Source organism: Malurus melanocephalus, unplaced genomic scaffold (assembly GCF_030028575.1).
Source record: "Malurus melanocephalus ecotype Western Australia unplaced genomic scaffold, MMel_1.1 scaffold_37, whole genome shotgun sequence".
Lineage (NCBI taxonomy): Eukaryota > Metazoa > Chordata > Aves > Passeriformes > Maluridae > Malurus > Malurus melanocephalus.
This window is the reverse complement of record NW_026623269.1, coordinates 239343-257446: the sequence shown is the minus strand read 5'-3', so window position 1 is coordinate 257446 and position 18104 is coordinate 239343. Positions and strand designations below refer to the sequence as shown.

Genomic DNA, 18104 nt, shown 5'->3' with positions numbered 1-18104 from the left:
GCGATGTCACTGTTAAAGATAACTTCTGTAAACAGATGGCAAAAATGGAACTGRTACCTCTGTGTCTGAGTTTCTTTTCTCATACTCTTCAGTTATTTCTTATTTAGGTTGGATTCTGTTTAACTCAGTGAGAGTATTGCAYTCATGTGCTGCAGACTTGTGTTCAAAGTCTCTTAAGTATTGATGTATTGTGTTTGTGTTTCCAATATTGGTGAATGGTTTTGTTTTTGGAAGTTAATTTTATCTGTAGAAATGACTTTTATAGAGACCGATATTCTTACCTATGATGTGACACCTATACTGTTGCATTAGCATGGCACTACTTGTCAAATAGGGGGTACCTGCTCTGCCCAAAGTTGTTTCTCATTCTCCAGGGAAGCAGCAGGTCAGTCAGTCCTCTGGGTAGAGGAGGATGTTGGATTTGAAAACTGCAAATAACTCCTGAAATCTGTAGCAGTTAATGATAGTGGGAATGCTAGTGGAACTTCATGCAGGTTTCAGCATAAACTATCTATACTGTCTAGCAATGATGTGCCATTGAATTTGTGGGTAAAAGTTTTATGTGCTTTTTATTTGTATGTAGAGATATTATAAAAATATGTGAGTCAGATCAGTCATCACAGTATTTTATAAGCACTGGAAAAAAATGCATTGACATTCTGTTAAAACAATGTTTTCTTCCTGTTTTAGTTACCTACCATGGTTTGAAGTATACTACAAGCTTCTAAATACCCTGGCAGATTATTTGGCTAAAGAACAGGTAATTTTACATATTCTAGTTCTTTCTGTAAAATGCTTTCCTTGAAATAGTAGCCACCATTTGAAATGCTGTCAAGGGATTCTATACTGTTTAAAAGTTTAGGGTTTTAGTAGGATTTAGAAGCAAGTTTCAGTCCTCTTACTGAAATTCAAAGAATATGAGCATAAAGCTTCCACAGTCATTTGAATCCCACTTTAGTGTTAAAAAGCTGCTGAAAATATACCTTTATAAAGTGTCAGCCTCAGCATAAACAGGTCCTGTGTGAAGTGTGAGCAAAGTGTCACATCACTGGAGGGCTGTGTGACGTATTGATTGCAAACTGTAGATCTCTGGAACTATCTGGTTATCAGCTGCAAGCACTTTGTTCAGAAGTGTATAAAATATGATGTACTGTTTCACCCTTCATAGTAACTAAAAACTACCTCTGGTAATTCTGACATCTCAAGCAGCAAGGCAAAATTACTTGAAGCATTTGGTGAAGAGTCATGATAGTTTATTTTGCATATTCATGAGCAATTAGATGTATTCTAGGATTACACAGCAAAGGAGCTACTGGCATCTGTCTTTACTTAAAGGACATTAAAGCTGTACCTTTCTGTTTTAACTGTATTAGTGTACAATATTATAATTTTTTAAAAAAGCATCAGTATTTAGCCATATGCTATAAACTTGAAAAGCTGGCATTTTAAAAATACATGGAAGTATAGAATAAGCAATAATTCCACATTCTATTAAATAGGCTACAGAGAATGATGATATTTTATGTAAAAAAATGGTGTTAGCTGTGTGTTTCAATGAAGTGGAATACATATAAACCTTACAAATGCTATAATTACACCTTGGTTTTAGTCCGTATTTCACTGTAATAGAAAAAATAGTTAAGGTTGTGTTTGAGAGAAGGGGATAGGGATCATCTTGATCACCAGCACTGGATTTGCACTTACTGCTTCAAGCAATTTAAGTAGCAGGGTTTGTGGTTTTATATGCTGAAGAGGCTGCTGGGATGGGTCAGAAAGTTTTAATAGTGCAGGGCAGCATTTTGTTACACTGCCTGGTGCCATCCCTGTTGCTGAGGAGGCTGTGGGAGGACACTGCTCCCTCCTGGCCCAGGCACTGTTCATCTGATCAAGAGCTGGACCCAAAGTCTTGTTCATTGGTGTGGGGTCCAGTAGCATCTTCTTCTTACAAGGAGAGGCAGAAGCTTCCTGTAAACTCAAAACAATAYGTTTAAGAGCTGACCCTGGGTTGTCACTTTGGTTTTAGTTTGGCAACACAAAGAATTTAATCTCTGTGAACAATATCTCTAAACTGAATGAAAATCCCAAACCAACAAAAAGCTCCAATCACTTCTCTTTTCCAAGTAAATGTTCCTTCCAGAGGCCAGAGAGAGGGATCCCAGTTAAACCAGGTAGCTGCAAAGGTGCTTTTTACCTTATTTACTATTTTATCTGTTTTGATGAGACATTTTCATAGTATACAATGTAAATATGTAGCAGCACATTTAAGAAAATTTTGGATAGACCTGTATCATGGCTAACAGTTTTAGGAAGRTGATGTCCAGGGTATACAGACCAGCTAGACATGGTTGCAAGTGGTGTCACTCCCTTAAGGAGTGTTTGGGGAAATATATGACAGATTGGCTTAACTTGCAGATACAATCATTTTGTAAGATGCAAAGCTGGCCTGAATTTTATACTTAATATTTAAATACTTCACTATGAATTACAATTGTTTTGGTTCATTAAATATTTATATCTCTTTGTCAATATGTATTTCAATGTGTAGTAAATAGTAATTGGTTTTTATATGACAATTAACTACCTTTAAAATGTATTCCCTATAGGAAAATGACTCAAATGATTTGTTAARATCATTGTATAGCCATCCTGTGCCAAAGGCGAATGCTTTAGTCAGTTTAAGTGTGGTAAGTACTTTTTCTGTTTTATTCCTACTGACTACTGAAATAGTAGGTAAAGTTGAAAGAAAAAGAAACCTCAGCCCTTTGAAAGAGTAAATTTATGTTGCTTCCCACCATTAACTGGCTTGGACAACATTTTTTTTTCTTCCTCTGTGCAGGGTAGAGTTTGTCTCATGTTGTTTTCTAAAAGTCATGGCCATAAAGAAGCAGAAATTTGAATTTTGCTCTATGGATGAGAAAGTAAACTGCAGTGGGAGCTGACAGTGCTAGAACTACTTTTTTGTGCTTCCAGCTGTTTCATGTAGACAATTTTGGTTTCTCCTGCTGTGCATCAGGAGACACTAACTCAGTTTTATTGCCTCTTATGTCTGAGGAGGTACAATTTCAGGATTGGTCAAAAGTCTGAAAGCTGGCTGCTTTCCCACCTTCCTTCCCCTTTTTCCTAGTTTTGCTTAATCATCAAAAAATGCTGCAGGAAGAAGTMGAAGTACACTCTGTTATATGAAACTTTCAGCACATCTTGGTGAAGGGGGATGGCCAGGCCTCCTTTGCTTTTGTGCTCTGGCTTGTGATGTGGCATGGGATGGTGCGAGTGGGCCAAGATGGTGCTGCTGCAGAAACATCCAAAAGGGGATATGTCATTGTTGCAGTCCTGAAGATTTAACCAGAATTAGCTTATGGGTGCATTTTTGAACGCATTTCTAGAGCTTGTGTGAGATACAAAGGCAGCACTGTCCTCTGCTGTCTCCAAGACATTGTTCATGTTCAGAGCATCTGTACAGTTACTGCACTTGTCAGAAACAGGGTGCAAATAGCTGGGTCTTGGTTGAACCATCACACTTTGCAGGACACAGAAAGAAGTGGTTTGTAAAGTCTTCCCTTACACRCATACTGAAATGTTGCTAGATTATTTATCTTGACCTTATTTGTGTAATTTCTTGTGACTTTCAACTGATGTACTCTAGAAATGAGCCCCATACATCAATTAAAGGAAGCACAGATGCTAGAAAAGCATCTGGCCCTGTTATGAAGGCACAGAGAAATGGAGAGTCTACCACTTCTGTTCCAGTAGTTACTGATCCTTGCTGCTTAACATAATGCTACCTTTGTTTTATTTTAATTTTTCATATTTCAGATTCCTTGTTTTTTTCACTAGGCTATAGAGACCTAATATTTTTCCACTTTGGACAGTACTAATTGAATTTATTTGAAAGTCCTTCCAGTCTTGTTCGTTGTGTTTCACCAGAACAATGAACCAGTTTGAGGCTGCAKTTGGAATTGTTTCTGTTGATAAGTTTTTTCTTTCTGTTGTCAGTGTAATGTTTCAGCACCTAGCACCTTTGCCAAAAATACTTCGATATATCAAAAAATATTTTGCTATCATTACTTGCAGTATTACAACCAGTTATAACTTGGCAACTSTAAAATACTTTATAAAATCCTTCGAAAGTCCTGTGGTTCAGAGGGACATAGTTTAGAAGTTTTAAAGATACTTTTCCAAATAATTGCCAAGTATTGCCACTCATTTTGTCTAGAACTTGCCTGCCTCAAGATGAATATTGTGGTAAAGCTGGAAATGGCTGTTGTGGTGAATACAGCTGGCTACACTGGAACGACAGATTGCTTGCTATAAAGTTGATCTTGTTGGTTTTATTTCAATGTTGTCYGATTTTGGAGTTGTTTTCTTCTCAATTATTTCTTGTCCCCAGTTATATCCAAGAGTTTTGTAATCCTTCTAGCTGAACARTGGTTGTCTAAATGCGAGCCTCTTGCCAAATGCTCGGCTGCAGGGGCAGTTGAGCAAATGTTGTGGGTCCAGATAGGGCAGAGCAGGAAGGAGTAGGTCAGCTGGAATCCCAGTCCCAAACCCTTTTTGGTTCTAGAGGCATCTCTATTTTTGTAATGCTGCAGGGAGTAGGGAGGTATTTTTTGCCTCTTTCAGTTTTAGTCTTTTGTATTGATGGTTCTTTATTGGTCATTATGTATTATAAATAAGCTAGACTGGAACCATCAGTAGTAATAGACGTAAAAATAAGTTGAAGTTTGAAAAATAATTGTAGAAATTACATCATGAAGTGGCTTTTCCTTATGCCAGGATCAGTCTAGTTCAGATTTCATTCACTCAGATGTGCTGCAGCGTAAAGGCTCGTGGATGCTGCAGCAGGGTTTGGGTGGCAGACCACAGTGATCCTTAGGATTGTGTGTGCATAGCCATGCATAAATTACATCCAGTACTGGATATATGGTGTTTCCAGTAGTCCTTGGGCAGGAGACGCCAAAATGCTTTAGCACTGTGAGGGACCAGGTTTCTACTCTTACCTRTTGGTCCCAGTAACAAATACTCTGCAGCTGAAATTTATGAAGGGGTAATTTGTGCTGTGAAACCTGAGCTTAAATATAATTAAGGTTGGTTTTTATTTGTTTGTTTGTTTRCTTTGTTTTAATTTCTTAAAAATKTTGTTGTTGGAACAGCTAGCTAAGTCTGAATTCAAATGGGGGAGGAATAAAAGAAATAAAACTTATTTTCAGCCAATATTTTAAACGTGGAATATTACAAACAGTAGAGCCAGCTTTGGCCTTTTTTGTTGGAAAACTAAAAAGTCAACTGTTCAATCTTTCTCTCACCTTGCATAAGAACCAAGAGATGATTWTTGCAAGTGAGCGAGTTTTGAAAAATCTGCCTTGTCTTGTATCGGTGAGTTTTAAAGGCACTGACTATCTAAAGCCTATCATAATTAAAGAAATAATCACTTGCTATAGGATATCTCTGTTGATTTGAGGCTTATTTATACCTGTCCTTTGGGAAATTCTGCTGCTGTCTTTGGCCTAAAAGAYCAGCCTAATATTAATTTAACTTTTYCTCTTWAAATCCAGCTTCAGTGCTATGTGTGTGTGCATCGTAATCCTTTTGTGAAAACGCTACGAAAATCAARCCCTTGAACTGATGAACAAAACTTGCATTTTCTTGTGTCCTTTTTAGAGAAAACTTCATACAGGACAGCAACTATTAATTTAGTATCTTTTCCAAGGTCATACATCTTCCTAAGGGAGTTCACAAAGATGTGCAAGGACTCCATACCACAGTATTTTTGCTGCTTTATGACTTTTAATGACTGCAGTAATGGCTTTTGCTTCTCATAGTTCTGGCTTCCTTTTCTGTTTAATGAGTGAAATATTATTACTTTGTTAATTATAAATAATTACTTCTCCAAGTTAATAACTTCATTACTCAGAAATCTTTTGATAAATATTCTGTGACCTTATTACATATAGGGAATAACTTTCTGTTCTCAATATACTTCTGAAGAATGTAGGCATGCTATCTGAATCTAATCTGAATATTTTCCTCTTCTTGACTGGAGAAAAAAACCTCAGCTTTTTTTCTTGTGGTGATGTGAAACAATACCTGTGATATTTATTGTGCAAGTGGTAGAATGTTTATGGGATGCCTTTTTAAGCCAGATTTTTCCTTAAATTTTAACTGTTGCCAAATGACCTAATTTGTGGGAAAGATTTTCTATTAAATGTATCAAGCTGGTTTAATAAGTCTCCTACACAGACTTAATAGTATTAATTTTTTTCCCCTAGAATGCAAGTCACATTTAAATCTTACCGAGTTTGTTTTGGTATGTCTTTTTCAAGTTTGACTTGAAAACAAACTATGTCTTTGTGTTGCTAATTATAATTGTAAAAATAAGCTGTAAAAACAAGAAGTCTGAAAAAATGTCCAAATTCTGATAAAAACAAAAGCTAAAAAATGAACAGTTATCATATTTACTTTATATGCACTAAGGATTTTTCTCCTTCAAGATTTAGACTAACATGCAAAAATGCCTTAAAATTACGAGCTAAATCCACGTCTGATAACTCATAAGAGCATTGGATTCATGAGAGTAATTTACATTACATCTGGTTTTAGTTTAATCCATTTTATATTTACATCCTAGATGGTGGCCTCAAACTAAGATGCATAAAATTGTTAATGTATTTCATAACTGATTGCAGAATCCCAGGCTTCAGATCATGCATTTCTGTTAGCACATTTTTGACTCCAAGATGTTTGGAAAGAGAAAAGAATGTAGATCAAGTAATAATATTTCTATTCTAATTATTTTTCTCATGTGAATTTGTTTTTCTTTCCCATTCTAAATTTACATTTTGTCCTCTAATATTTTTTTTTGTTGCAATTTTTTAATTCAATGCCTAATTTAATCAATGCTCCTCTCAGGCTCGTGACAACATTTAAAGCTGGCTTAATTTCAGCRTTATTTCAAAACTGCAGCCCAGCATTTTGTTCCCTTGGTTTTGTGCTGTGCAGAATCAGAGCTTGTCATTTCATGTCGTGATCTGCTTAATTCTTTGTCTAGCAGCAGTAAGAACATTATTAGAAAAATGGCTATTTGCTTAAACACAGATGGGTTGGAAATCCTAAATGCTGGGTTTTTAAGAAAAGAAATCTTTTTTTCCTGTGCGCATAAATTATCGATTATTTTTTCCCATTGATTAGCACTCGTATTTCATTACTCCTGATATAACTGGATTGCCAACTATCCCTGAAAGTGTAAGTATTCCATTTCTTATTTAACCTCATTCTGGGCTAGGCTGAACTTTTGCTCTTATCAAGAGATGTTTTTTTTCCAAGACTGTTTTTAGAAATGATTGATGTCTGTTATTGCAACCTTTAGCTGGWAGTTACTGTTGCATTCATTAACCCATTTTAAAGCATTAACAGGGCAATTCTGACCACTGCTATATTCACCCTTTGCTCGTAGTTACTTGGCTTTGCATTTGCTAGGATTACTTACATAAAATATATTTACTTCTKCACCTCATGTTTTATTTGAATACTTGCCCTTTAAACATGGCATTGCTAAACTGCAAATTCAGTTGTCAAGATATGTGATCATTTTTTGTGCAAGAAGGCATTGTTTCATGCTTCCAGAAAACATGCTGTACCTGCTTCCACTTGGATGCTAACCAAGCACCAAGAACTGGGGTTTTGGGTTTTTTTCCTTTGGTTGCTGTTTTTGTTTTCTTGTCTTTAGGCAGATTTACAGTCTGTAGTGCTCAATCCCTGATGTTGCTGTGGGTAGATGACAAATGGGAAATCCCAGATCACATTCCCTATGATGTGTTTTGCTAGATACCATCTCACAAAAGAGCTTTGAAAGGTCCCGTTTTCCCATWTTGCATTGAAATCCAGAATTGTATATGGATGCATAGATGTGCATTTTTACACYTTCAAACGGTGGCTCCCTTCTGGAAGTTATGCTGATGGGGCTCCCAAAATCCTGCAGTTATTGGTGGGTGATGAGGTGTTGGGGCAGCAGKGAGCTGAGAAACTCTGGTGGAGAGGAGGCCGAGAGATCATCTGTGCTGCTGGGAAAGAGTCTGAGGAGGAGGCATGGACCACGTTGCAGCCCCGGAAACAAGGGAAAGTTGCTGGGTAGAGGAATAAAAAAGAGGACACTTGTTTCTAGGGCTCATTGGACAGGACAGGGCTTAGTTTTTAAATCTGTATTTCCATCAGTTTCACATTCTACTTTCAAAAAATCTCTCAACTTATTTGGGGTTCTAATAGAACATCATTTTGGAGCTTAGAAGATGTGTTATGGGCTCAAATTGAAGAAAATGTGGGAAAGCATCTAGCTGGTCCTGTGGCTGATGGAGGATCTTGCATTAATGCCAGTATAGAGTTATTTTTTGGATTTGAGAAAGCTAAAATAATTTTAAAGTAGCTTTCTATAATTTTATTTTACCTGTTAATAAAGGTCTCATCCTTTCCGTATGAATCAAAATAGTGAGGTATTAATGGAGAGTTAGAATATGCAGGAAGTGAAGGCATGAGGTAATTATAGTAAATTAGCAATGAAATAATTTTTTTAAACTTCTGTTGTAAGGTTCACGTATTTCAGGGGCAGCAACTTTTCAGATGTAGCAGAGAAACAACTGTGGCTGTCTCCCAAAGAGAAATTGGTCTGTACAGGCTTGTGAACTGTTTTTTACACCAGCTTTTTCAACACAGATTCAGCACACCATTAGCAACTGCAGTGTTAGAGGGTGTCCAAGGTAAATTGGATTCAAATTCTCATGGTGCATCAGCCTCTGACAAGCCCTTAAAAGTACCACTTGAAAGGCCAAAATGGAGTGTTTGTAGCCTTAAAGCTCTGAYTTTTATCTCTTCCAAAATTCTGTGCAGCATGGACCAAGAATAACTCTAATATTCCGTGTCTTGAAATTAATAATGGATTTATGAATTTGCATGAAACTGGAATGACCATTGGATCTTTGTTTGTCTTCAAATTTTTTTTTTGTTGTTGTTTAACATTGCAATACATCCAAAAAGGAGGTTACCACACTAAAGCTTTTCCTACTCATCTTGCCCTGGCTGTTTTTTCAGGGCTGGGTGACCTGGCCACCTTCAGAATACARTATTAGTCTCCAGTTCCACTGTTGATGTCTGTCCTTCTGCTAGGGCCAGTCCTTGATAGACCTCCATGAACATTCATAACGTTGCTGTCCCTGGGAAGAGACAAATAGGAGTTCTAGTTGCAGATATGATCATGAATGTGTGAAATTAAATATTTTGCATGTTGAGGAGTGCATTAGTATATTTTCATACATCTTCTCTAGTGTTTACTAAAATTTGCTGTTTTCCCAGGCATTTTTGTCGGTAACKATTTTAGTTTATTCAGAACTTGTATGTCTGTGGTGCTGTGGCCTGCAGAAGTACTGTTACATTCATCTGGAACACAGGGATCCCCCCCATCTTTTTGTCTTTTCCCCCCACTTTTCTGTTGAATGAACTATTAATGGGAGGTGACTTTGCCTCTTGTTAAACTCCACAGTGGGGTTCTTATTGGGGTGAAAAGGGTGGCTGCAGGAAGAGCCGAGTACCTTGCACCAGTTCTGCAGGATGTTTGATGTCCTGGCACACACAGCTCAAGCAAAAGCTTGGTGTTCAACAAGCAGTTTTGCTGTACTTGAAATGGAATAAAATGACTTTGGGAGAGCCTGGCAAAGTAGCAGTTTTGTTACTGTAGCTGTGACAGAGCGGTTGTCATGGTGGTGGAAGATCTGTTCCTGGGTTGGAAGTAATGGTCAYCTTAAGAGCATATGGTGATACTGATATAATGGCCAATCTCATATTCTTTCAAATTTGAAAAAGCAAAAGGGCAAATCTAAGTCACAAGCATAATGAAGTGAACAAAATATTAATAACTTACACTACAGTTAGCTTTTCATTTGCTTTAAAACCCAATTATTTATTTTTAAAGCACATATATTTTAGTGCGAAAGAATTTCTTTAATAGATTGGGTTTGGTTTTATTTTTCCCCCACCTGCTAATTAGACAAAATTTTTCACAAGTAATATATCAAATGTTCCACTCAGCTACTACTGTTGCTATAGTCTTAACATTTTTTTTTATTGTTACAGAGAAACCTCACTGAATATTTTGTTGCTGTGGATGTGAACAACATGCTGCAACTTTATGCCAGTATGTTGCATGAGAGACGAATCATTATTACCTCCAGCAAACTAAGCACTGTAAGTACTTCACACATCTCCTTTTAAGTAGGATATATTGAACATTTCACAAAATGACCTGCAGACCTTTGTGGTTTTAGATATGTTCCATGTGTACTTAGAAGACAATATCTACATASTCTTCTAATATATGGTTTTAGTCTGGCTCTTGAAGTACAAAAGTCTGATTTATATAAGACCTACTCAGATACATTAAGTCAGGTTAATTATTTTTCTTATCAGGAGATGAGAGTTCTTTAACTCTCCTGAGTTCATTTCTGTGCCTTCTAACCTAAAAAGAATTCTTAAGGGCTATTATAAGATCTTTATTATTCACTTGTGGCTTATTCCATTGGAGCTACTTGAAAGAAATCAAGGGTCCATAATAATAGCTACTATCCTAACCTGGTAATAGGTAGATTCATCTTTGTTAGAGTGGTTTGGGAGGGCACACTGTAATATCTGTGATTTGGAGCAGCTCTTCAGACTGTCAATAATGTACAACTCAAAATAGCAGTTTTTTAATTAAAGGTTTTAAGCTTCTGTCCACATTAAAATCTTGGGKTTTTTTTTCCCTCATCCCTGCTTAGACTGCTTGACAAAAGAATGTTGCATTTCATTTGGAAAGTATACCTAAATATTCAGATGTCATTTTATTTTATTCTTCACAGACTCTTACAGGTCTTACAGGATCTTTTAAAAATACCCTATATTTTGAAAATACTCCCCAAGTTAATTTTGCATCAGTACAAGATTTTTACTTTGTAACCAAGTTTTAATCATAGAGTATAATTCTTATGCAGAATCCTTAGCCTGTTAAGCGCCATTACCGGTTGTTTTTTTTAAGAATACCACATAAAACATTTTGTTTAATATGCTCACTGTGGTGGAAAATCAGTTCTGTATTTCTGAACACTGTTAATTGTACTACAGATAAATGAATGCATGGGTACAAGGTTGGATATAGTACTGAAAATTACTATTTTCAAAGAGTTGGAGCTGCTGTAAGGAGTGAGATATCTTTGATTATAAATAGTGCATAAAACTCCTTTCAGTGTTTTTGAGTCAAATTGAAGAGAGAGAAAATTCAGAATTGCCATAAAAGGYTGGCAGGTTTTACAATTGTAGGTGGCAGTAGCAATTATATAATTGCCTTCTTATTTTTTTTAAACATCCCAGTGTTGGGTCCCTGAATCTGTGAGCAGCCCTGCAGCTGGGGCAGCACACAAAGGCAGCACTTCCCCAGTGCTCTGCAGGGCTAAGCCAGCCCATGGTAAATGGAGACAAGCAAACACGGGGTCATATCAGCAGAGGCCACATGAGCAGCTGAAAAATAGAAAAATGAATACTCAAGGAATTTCAACAATCTTCACATTAATAGTCTATGATATGTTTTTTAACCACCAAAGATTTTATTTTTCTTAGTGAATATCTATATTTTATTATAGCAGGGTWTTTTCCACTCTCCATGCTCCCTTCCCTTCTTGAAATGGCTGGGTAAGAATTGTGCATTATAGCACTGTAGTAAGGACTGAATGGGCAAATAGAATTTGAAGGAAAAGCCCTTTCAAAGAACATGTCTTAGCAGAAGCTCACATGATGTAGCAAAACTGTGGAATCAGAATTTTTTTTTCATTTTGCCAGTCTGAAATGTAGCTTCCTATATTTAATGGGGGGAAAAAAGTACACCATTAAAAAAACTCAGCTCAAATGATGCCCCAGTCAGCCCTGTTTTACTGCTCCAATGGAGAGGAGATAGGAATCATGATGGCAGCTCTGAGCCCGTGGAAGATTCATTCTGCAGGTGAGCACGTGTCCGTCTGCTTGACATGATTTGGAATTGTTCTCTCATCTCTGATCCTACATTTGGATCTGCTTAAGACTTGTTTTTGTTAGGCTGAACATCTCAGCTGGTCTCTATTGCTGTGATATGACAGGCGAAGAGGGAGTGTCAGAATTAGACTGTGCTGATCTGGACCACCTTATTTGCGTGATCAGATTCCTCTTTGAAAGTCATTACAGAACAAATACAATATTCTGCTTGTGGGAAACTTCCACGTTGTTTACAGTTCAGCTGTTTATTCCAAACTTTTTAGCAGATTAACAGCCATCTTGCTGGTGTCTCCACTTGAGAATAATTTATGTCACTTCGCAGACATTTGTCATGGTGTTTGGGCATCCTGGAGAGTGTCCCCAAGCTGTGAATGTGAATAGTAGATTGCTGGTCAAATCCAAAAGCAGACAGCACATCAGCTTCACTATTTTCCTGGTTGCCTTTTCAGTCTATTAGCATTACTTAAGTCATAACTAAACAAAATTACTGCCACATCATGTTGGAYCCACTTTTGATACAGAATTGGTAATTTTCCCTTGCACTAGTGAGTTCTGATAAAGCAGACAGGTAGATTTGGCTCATTAAGAGCTTCAATTCAGAAGTGCTGCCTGCTCATCTTTTTCATAAACAGAGCAGGAGTGATGCATGGCTTGCTTCTTTGCAGAGCAATATAGTTGAAAAAGTTAATGAAACACTTTCCACTATTGCCTATAAGAATTTAATTGAATTGCCAAGAAAGATTAAATGTGTTTTTGGCATAAGAGATTCCTTCTTTAAAATGTGGATTGCTTGAGGTAGTGCATAAGCAAATGTAGTGTATTTGGACTTCACCTTTGCAAACTTTCTGCTGCTTTACCCTTGCATACAAACCACAACAGACTGRTACTTTGTGTTGCAAAGGTCATGTTTTAATATTCCTAAATTACAGCTTGATACTTAAAWAGATTATTTGTTCAAAAACAGTGCAATCAAGCACAACTTTCTGTTTAGGGAGTTGTGCCTTATCTTTGGGGTTAACTGAATATCAAGTGTTTATGTCAGTTCACGAGGACTGGGTTGTGATGTCACCTTCAAGTTATCAGCTCTGTTTCGGTTCACTATCTCAGGGCAGTGACTGATAACAAAAGGCATAATTCAAGGCCTTGCTCACTTTCTCCTCGCCCTTCTTGTGGGGCCAGGAATGGAAAACTGCCGTTACTTATGTTCAGGAATTCTTTGTCTATCATTTCTGTCCTATAAATTTCATACTGTCAATTGTAAAAGATCAGTCCTGGTATGGAAAAAAGTGGGGGAAAATTATGCTATATTTAAAATGGTTTACTGTAGAGGGAAAATTAAAAGAAGGTTGCCTATTTTAAGCTGCTGAGTAGAGTTTTTAATTGGAAAAAAAAAAMMCAGRGAAAAAAAGAACMATCTTGCAAGCGTTTCAGCTTAGATTTTATTTCAGCCAAGCAGACTTTGTTTTATGTGCATCTTCAGATGTTGTGTTTTCTTTGCATCTTCCTTTAAATTGATTTTCTCCAGGTTTATCCCTTTAAAAATTCCTTTGGTATAGATATTTGTCTGCTAGTYCTTCCAATTACTACCAAGATATAGGTGGAAACTTCCCACCACTCCATTCTGTTGTAGCTTCTCTGTCATTATTTGCCCTAACTGTTGATTCTTTTATTAGCTTGACTTTCCAACCACTTTAATAATGTGATTATCACCAACCTCACAGCTTGCTTCAGGCTTAGCGTTAGAGCGAGATGGATTCAGCCAGCCTGAGGATTATGCTCTGTAAGATCTGTTTGTAGCAAAAATTACCATTTCTGCCTTTTGAACAGTAAACTATGAAAGAGAAACAAATTATATGGCTTTGGATTAAGCARAAGGATGAATGAAACAAAGGGATTGTTCTATTCACAGAGGTGGCTGTTAGTGATTTCACTTTAGCAGCAAAAGGAAGACCTTTCCTAAATGTCACGCTCTGTGTTCTTGCACAGCGCTGTTTTCTCACACGTCACTGCATCTGCATGTATTCTTATTAGTTGCATGCAGCTGTATGAGTTTCAGAACAAATAATTTTTTAATTCAGTCTTTCTATAAATTATTAAAGTGCTGGGGTTGGCTTTTCCAGGAAGGCTGAACTACAGCATTGATTTTATGCATGCTGGAGGCAGGCCCTAGATGTTTTGGCCCCAAGTGCACCTGCTGTGGTAGTCTACCAGAACATCATACCACACTCTCATGTATTCAAAGCAAAGGAATAAATCATGATTTTACAACAGTGCATCAGTTGACTTATTGCTGTTTTGTGACCGGAGGTAGGAAGGATTGCTGTTTAAAGCCATGTCATCGGTTCTCAAGTCACTCAAGCATGAAAGCTTGTCATATGCCTCTGTAATTGTACCTCTGCAGTCTCTGCCTAACTAGTCAGCTGGGGCTGTGTGTTCATCTCCAGCACCCGGCTGGCCAGTGTCTGACAGGAGCTTTCTCATCAGCCTGTCAGTGATATGCTAACTAGATCGTATCTTCTGCGGCCGGCGCTGGCAGGTGGAAGGGATGCTACACTCTGAAGCAAATGTCTGAACGTTGTCTCCGCTTTGACCAGTATTTGTTTCGGGTAATACAAGCCTGACGTGTCTCAGAGCACGGCGCTTACACCTTCTGCTCTGTGCTGCCTCTGGGTTTCTTTGGTAGCCCTACAAAACCAGACATCGTGTCAATAAAAGACACAGATTTTTTCTTTGGTGGTGAAGGAGCATTGAATATAAATTTACACACAAACATACATTTGTGGAATCACTTTCACTGTTGTTACTTGCCRAGAGCTTTCTACAGTTCCCCCCAGTTGCCCTTAGTGAGTTGGACTGAGTGTTGGCTTTATTCTSTTTGCTTCATTAGTCTTGTTCAGCTCCTGTCACACTATCCACAGTTGCTCAGGAAAAAATACTACAGATTTAAAATTTAATTCGTATCTCAAATTCATTTGACCTGGAAATGTTCAMGGGCTAAATTTAGTTCTTGAAAGTCAAGAAATGGATGGAAGTTTATCATTAACTTGCAAGGCAGAATGGATATTCTGCTGATACTCACTGTGCTCCCAGAAGCATAATTAGAATTAATTTTGGAATATAACCTCAGTCAGGCCATTTGGTCTGGAAGTAAATTACAAGTGCCTTTTTTTTTTTTATAGTTCAGGTGTAACCAGTCTAGGATAAATTGGCAGGGGATGCATTTTGTAGGTGCAGATAAGGTCCCATGGGGACACCTGTAGGGGAACACATTTCCAGCAGTGAGACTGTGGGGTGTCAATGTGGAATAAAGTGTGGTTGCAATATACAGCCAGATCTAAAATGTACTCTAAGTCCTTAAAATTTAGAATGGTTTTCCCATTGTGATACTGTAATACTAGGAAAAATAATTATTGAAAGAATTAATGAAAAGAAATAGAAATGTGTGGTTTCAAAATAATTTTCTTTTAATGAGAGTGGAAGGAAAAAACCCCAATGARTAGTTGAAAATTGCTATTACCTGCCATCTATGTAAAACGTGAAGAACTTAATTACTGGATTTTATAAAAAAAAAAAAGTTTAAAAATCCCGAACTTCAGAAATCCACACTGAAAAAAACCAAGCATGTAGACAGATAGACAGATTTACAAATTAGTTTCAAAATTGAATTTTTCACTTGCTAGCACCTGGAGGAAAAAGAAAGCTCCAAGATTGAGTTAAACTGGGGCAAAGTTGTTTCTTTCTCCATAAGAGGTTTGGTAGTTCAGTAGAAACGGAGGGAACAAAATGCTGTGTAGAGCCAGTGCGGGCACTGCTGTGGGCATGAGCACCCTGAGAGARGCCTTGAGGAACTGAGTCCTTTGTGGCTGGGCTGGAGGGGAACTGAAAGGGAGAGAATCCCTGTTCTGTTAAGCAGAACTGTCTCATCCCCTACAAAAAGTACCACTAAAGTAATTTGGTGGTTGTCTGAAGCAAAAGAAGTGAGGAGTTGCTGAAGGGTGCATGAGGGTAATACCAACYCGCATTCTGGTGTGCTGCCATGGCAAGATTTCCCCTTTTCACAGTTGCTGCTGCTTTATCACTCTTATTTTCCCAAATTCGCCAACAAGATGAGCTGTAGCATCACTGGTGGTTATCTCTACTCTTGCTCACAGTAAGTTGTTTGATAGTTATTCACAAGGAAGTTGTTCTCTGCTCCTTCTTAATTAGAGAATGGCAGAAGAACATGCCATGGAGTTCCTCTGGAGGAGGAATGTTAATAGAAATTATTTTCCTGTAAGCTCTCCTTTCAGAGGCAAGAAGAGCTTGCAGAAGCCCCACATTTTATGGGAGGATAGCTCTTCCTCTGTGGAGGTGGGTCAATAATAAAGGAGGAAGGAAAGGAGGCGTCAGAAGATGTTCAGGAGAAGGGACACAAAAGTGTGGATGTTTGTGGAGTGCTGTGTTTCTGTGAGAAGAAGAGATAAAGAAGTTAGGGAATAAGGCAATGTCAAAATGGGAATAAAAAATGGAGAACACACAGGGATGAAATGAAGAATTGTGAGGAAACTGCAATTTTCCAACAGATGCTGTAAAGAAGAATGGTTAGATTATTATAGGATGTATGAATATCATAACAGGTTAATGAACCCAGTCTGTAATGTGTTAGGGATAAAACCTGATGGCTAACTTCTGCAAATTTCATTTCCAACCTATGAAAAATACAAAAAACSTTTATGGTATGAAAATACTGAGTAACTGAATGAAGTGACATGTATTTTTCTCTGCAGCCACACCTGCTTTGTTMCACAGATCCCTCTGATTATCCCTCAAAGCGCCTGTAGGTCCCTGGCAGAGGCACAGTATGTCAGTGGTGTTCCTTGTGGAGCACTCACCTGTCTACAACCACTTCAATTCTATTTTCTGCTCAGCTTCCAGCATTGGGAAACATGTCACTCCTGGAGCCATAGGCAAGGAATGAGCCGTGTCTGCAGTCTTCTCTTTTCTCTTCCAAACTAATGCACAAGAATGATGCCATAATGCTGCTTTGTGAATCAAGAATTGCAAGAAAAGAATGAAATTGATTGTATATGAAGTGCTGTCAAAATCATGAATAACACTCATCACTTCCCTTGCCTTCCCCCAGAAAGAATGATAAAAGGAAGTGAATAATCCTAAAAAAAACCCAACAGCAATTCTAGGAGAAAATAAGTTTTTTTATATAAGTGTTTTATTTTTCACCATTAATTTTTACAAGGGGAAAAGTTAAAATTTTCATCTGTGAGCTGGAAACATGTTTCCCTTTCTCTCCCTTCTGTGAGAGAGGAGAGCTGGGTTTTCGTCTTGCCAAACAGGAGGAAAATGCATTATGGCTCATTTAAGGTCCTCCCTCTTTTTCTTTCTAAAGATTATGGGGATGGCAGATGGAAATTATTAGATGGAAAGATTAGCCAGGAGCTAAATTAAAGAATTGCATAGAAGTGGCTTTGCATATGATGGCTTGGACAATATATTCTGTTCTCTTTCATTGCTAAATTTTTTTTCCTCACTGATCWCTCACCAATGCCCGCAGAATGCACTAAATTTATCGTTTAGTCTGTGTAATCTTTAGAGCTGGGAATAGGTTTATGTTCTCTTGTGTGGCAAAAGCAAGAGCTTCCTTCCCACTTTTTATTCCCAGCAATCTTCCCCCTGCCCTGCCCCCCATTCCAGAAATGGATGCAAAGTTAGGTCTCCCCAAATGTTAAGCATCGATTGGGGCCTGAGCTCATTCTCACTCAAACAGGATTCAGATGTGTTTGCTCCTCTAGAACAAAGCTGGTTGTCTTATGAGTTGTAATAATTAGAGGCTTCCTTTCACCTGGACAACTGTTCTCTTTTGGGAAGCAAATAGGGATTTCTCAGTAATTGTTGTGAACTGGGAGTATTGGGTTAAGAGCACCAGGGGGTGGTCCAGGCTGGTGGTAACTGCTGTGATTGTGGTGAAACAGTGACCCAGTCCCTGCGATTTATTGCTGTAGGTATTAATGAGTAGATGAGATAAYGAAACGGAACAGAATCCTGGGCATCTTTCAACATATGTGTGGTCA

General features: G+C 37.8%; 1 protein-coding gene across 1 annotated transcript in view; it reads left to right on the top strand.

Annotated features, from left to right (window-relative positions):
* The window catches only part of DENND1B (DENN domain containing 1B), a 149245-nt gene that overhangs the window by 67849 nt on the left and 63292 nt on the right, over positions 1–18104 (top strand). The window contains exons 6-10 of the mRNA XM_057364223.1: positions 691–760; positions 2604–2684; positions 5314–5373; positions 7186–7239; positions 10117–10227. Of these exons, the coding sequence (XP_057220206.1) occupies positions 691–760; positions 2604–2684; positions 5314–5373; positions 7186–7239; positions 10117–10227 (376 nt within the window). The remainder of the gene's footprint in view (positions 1–690; positions 761–2603; positions 2685–5313; positions 5374–7185; positions 7240–10116; positions 10228–18104) is intronic.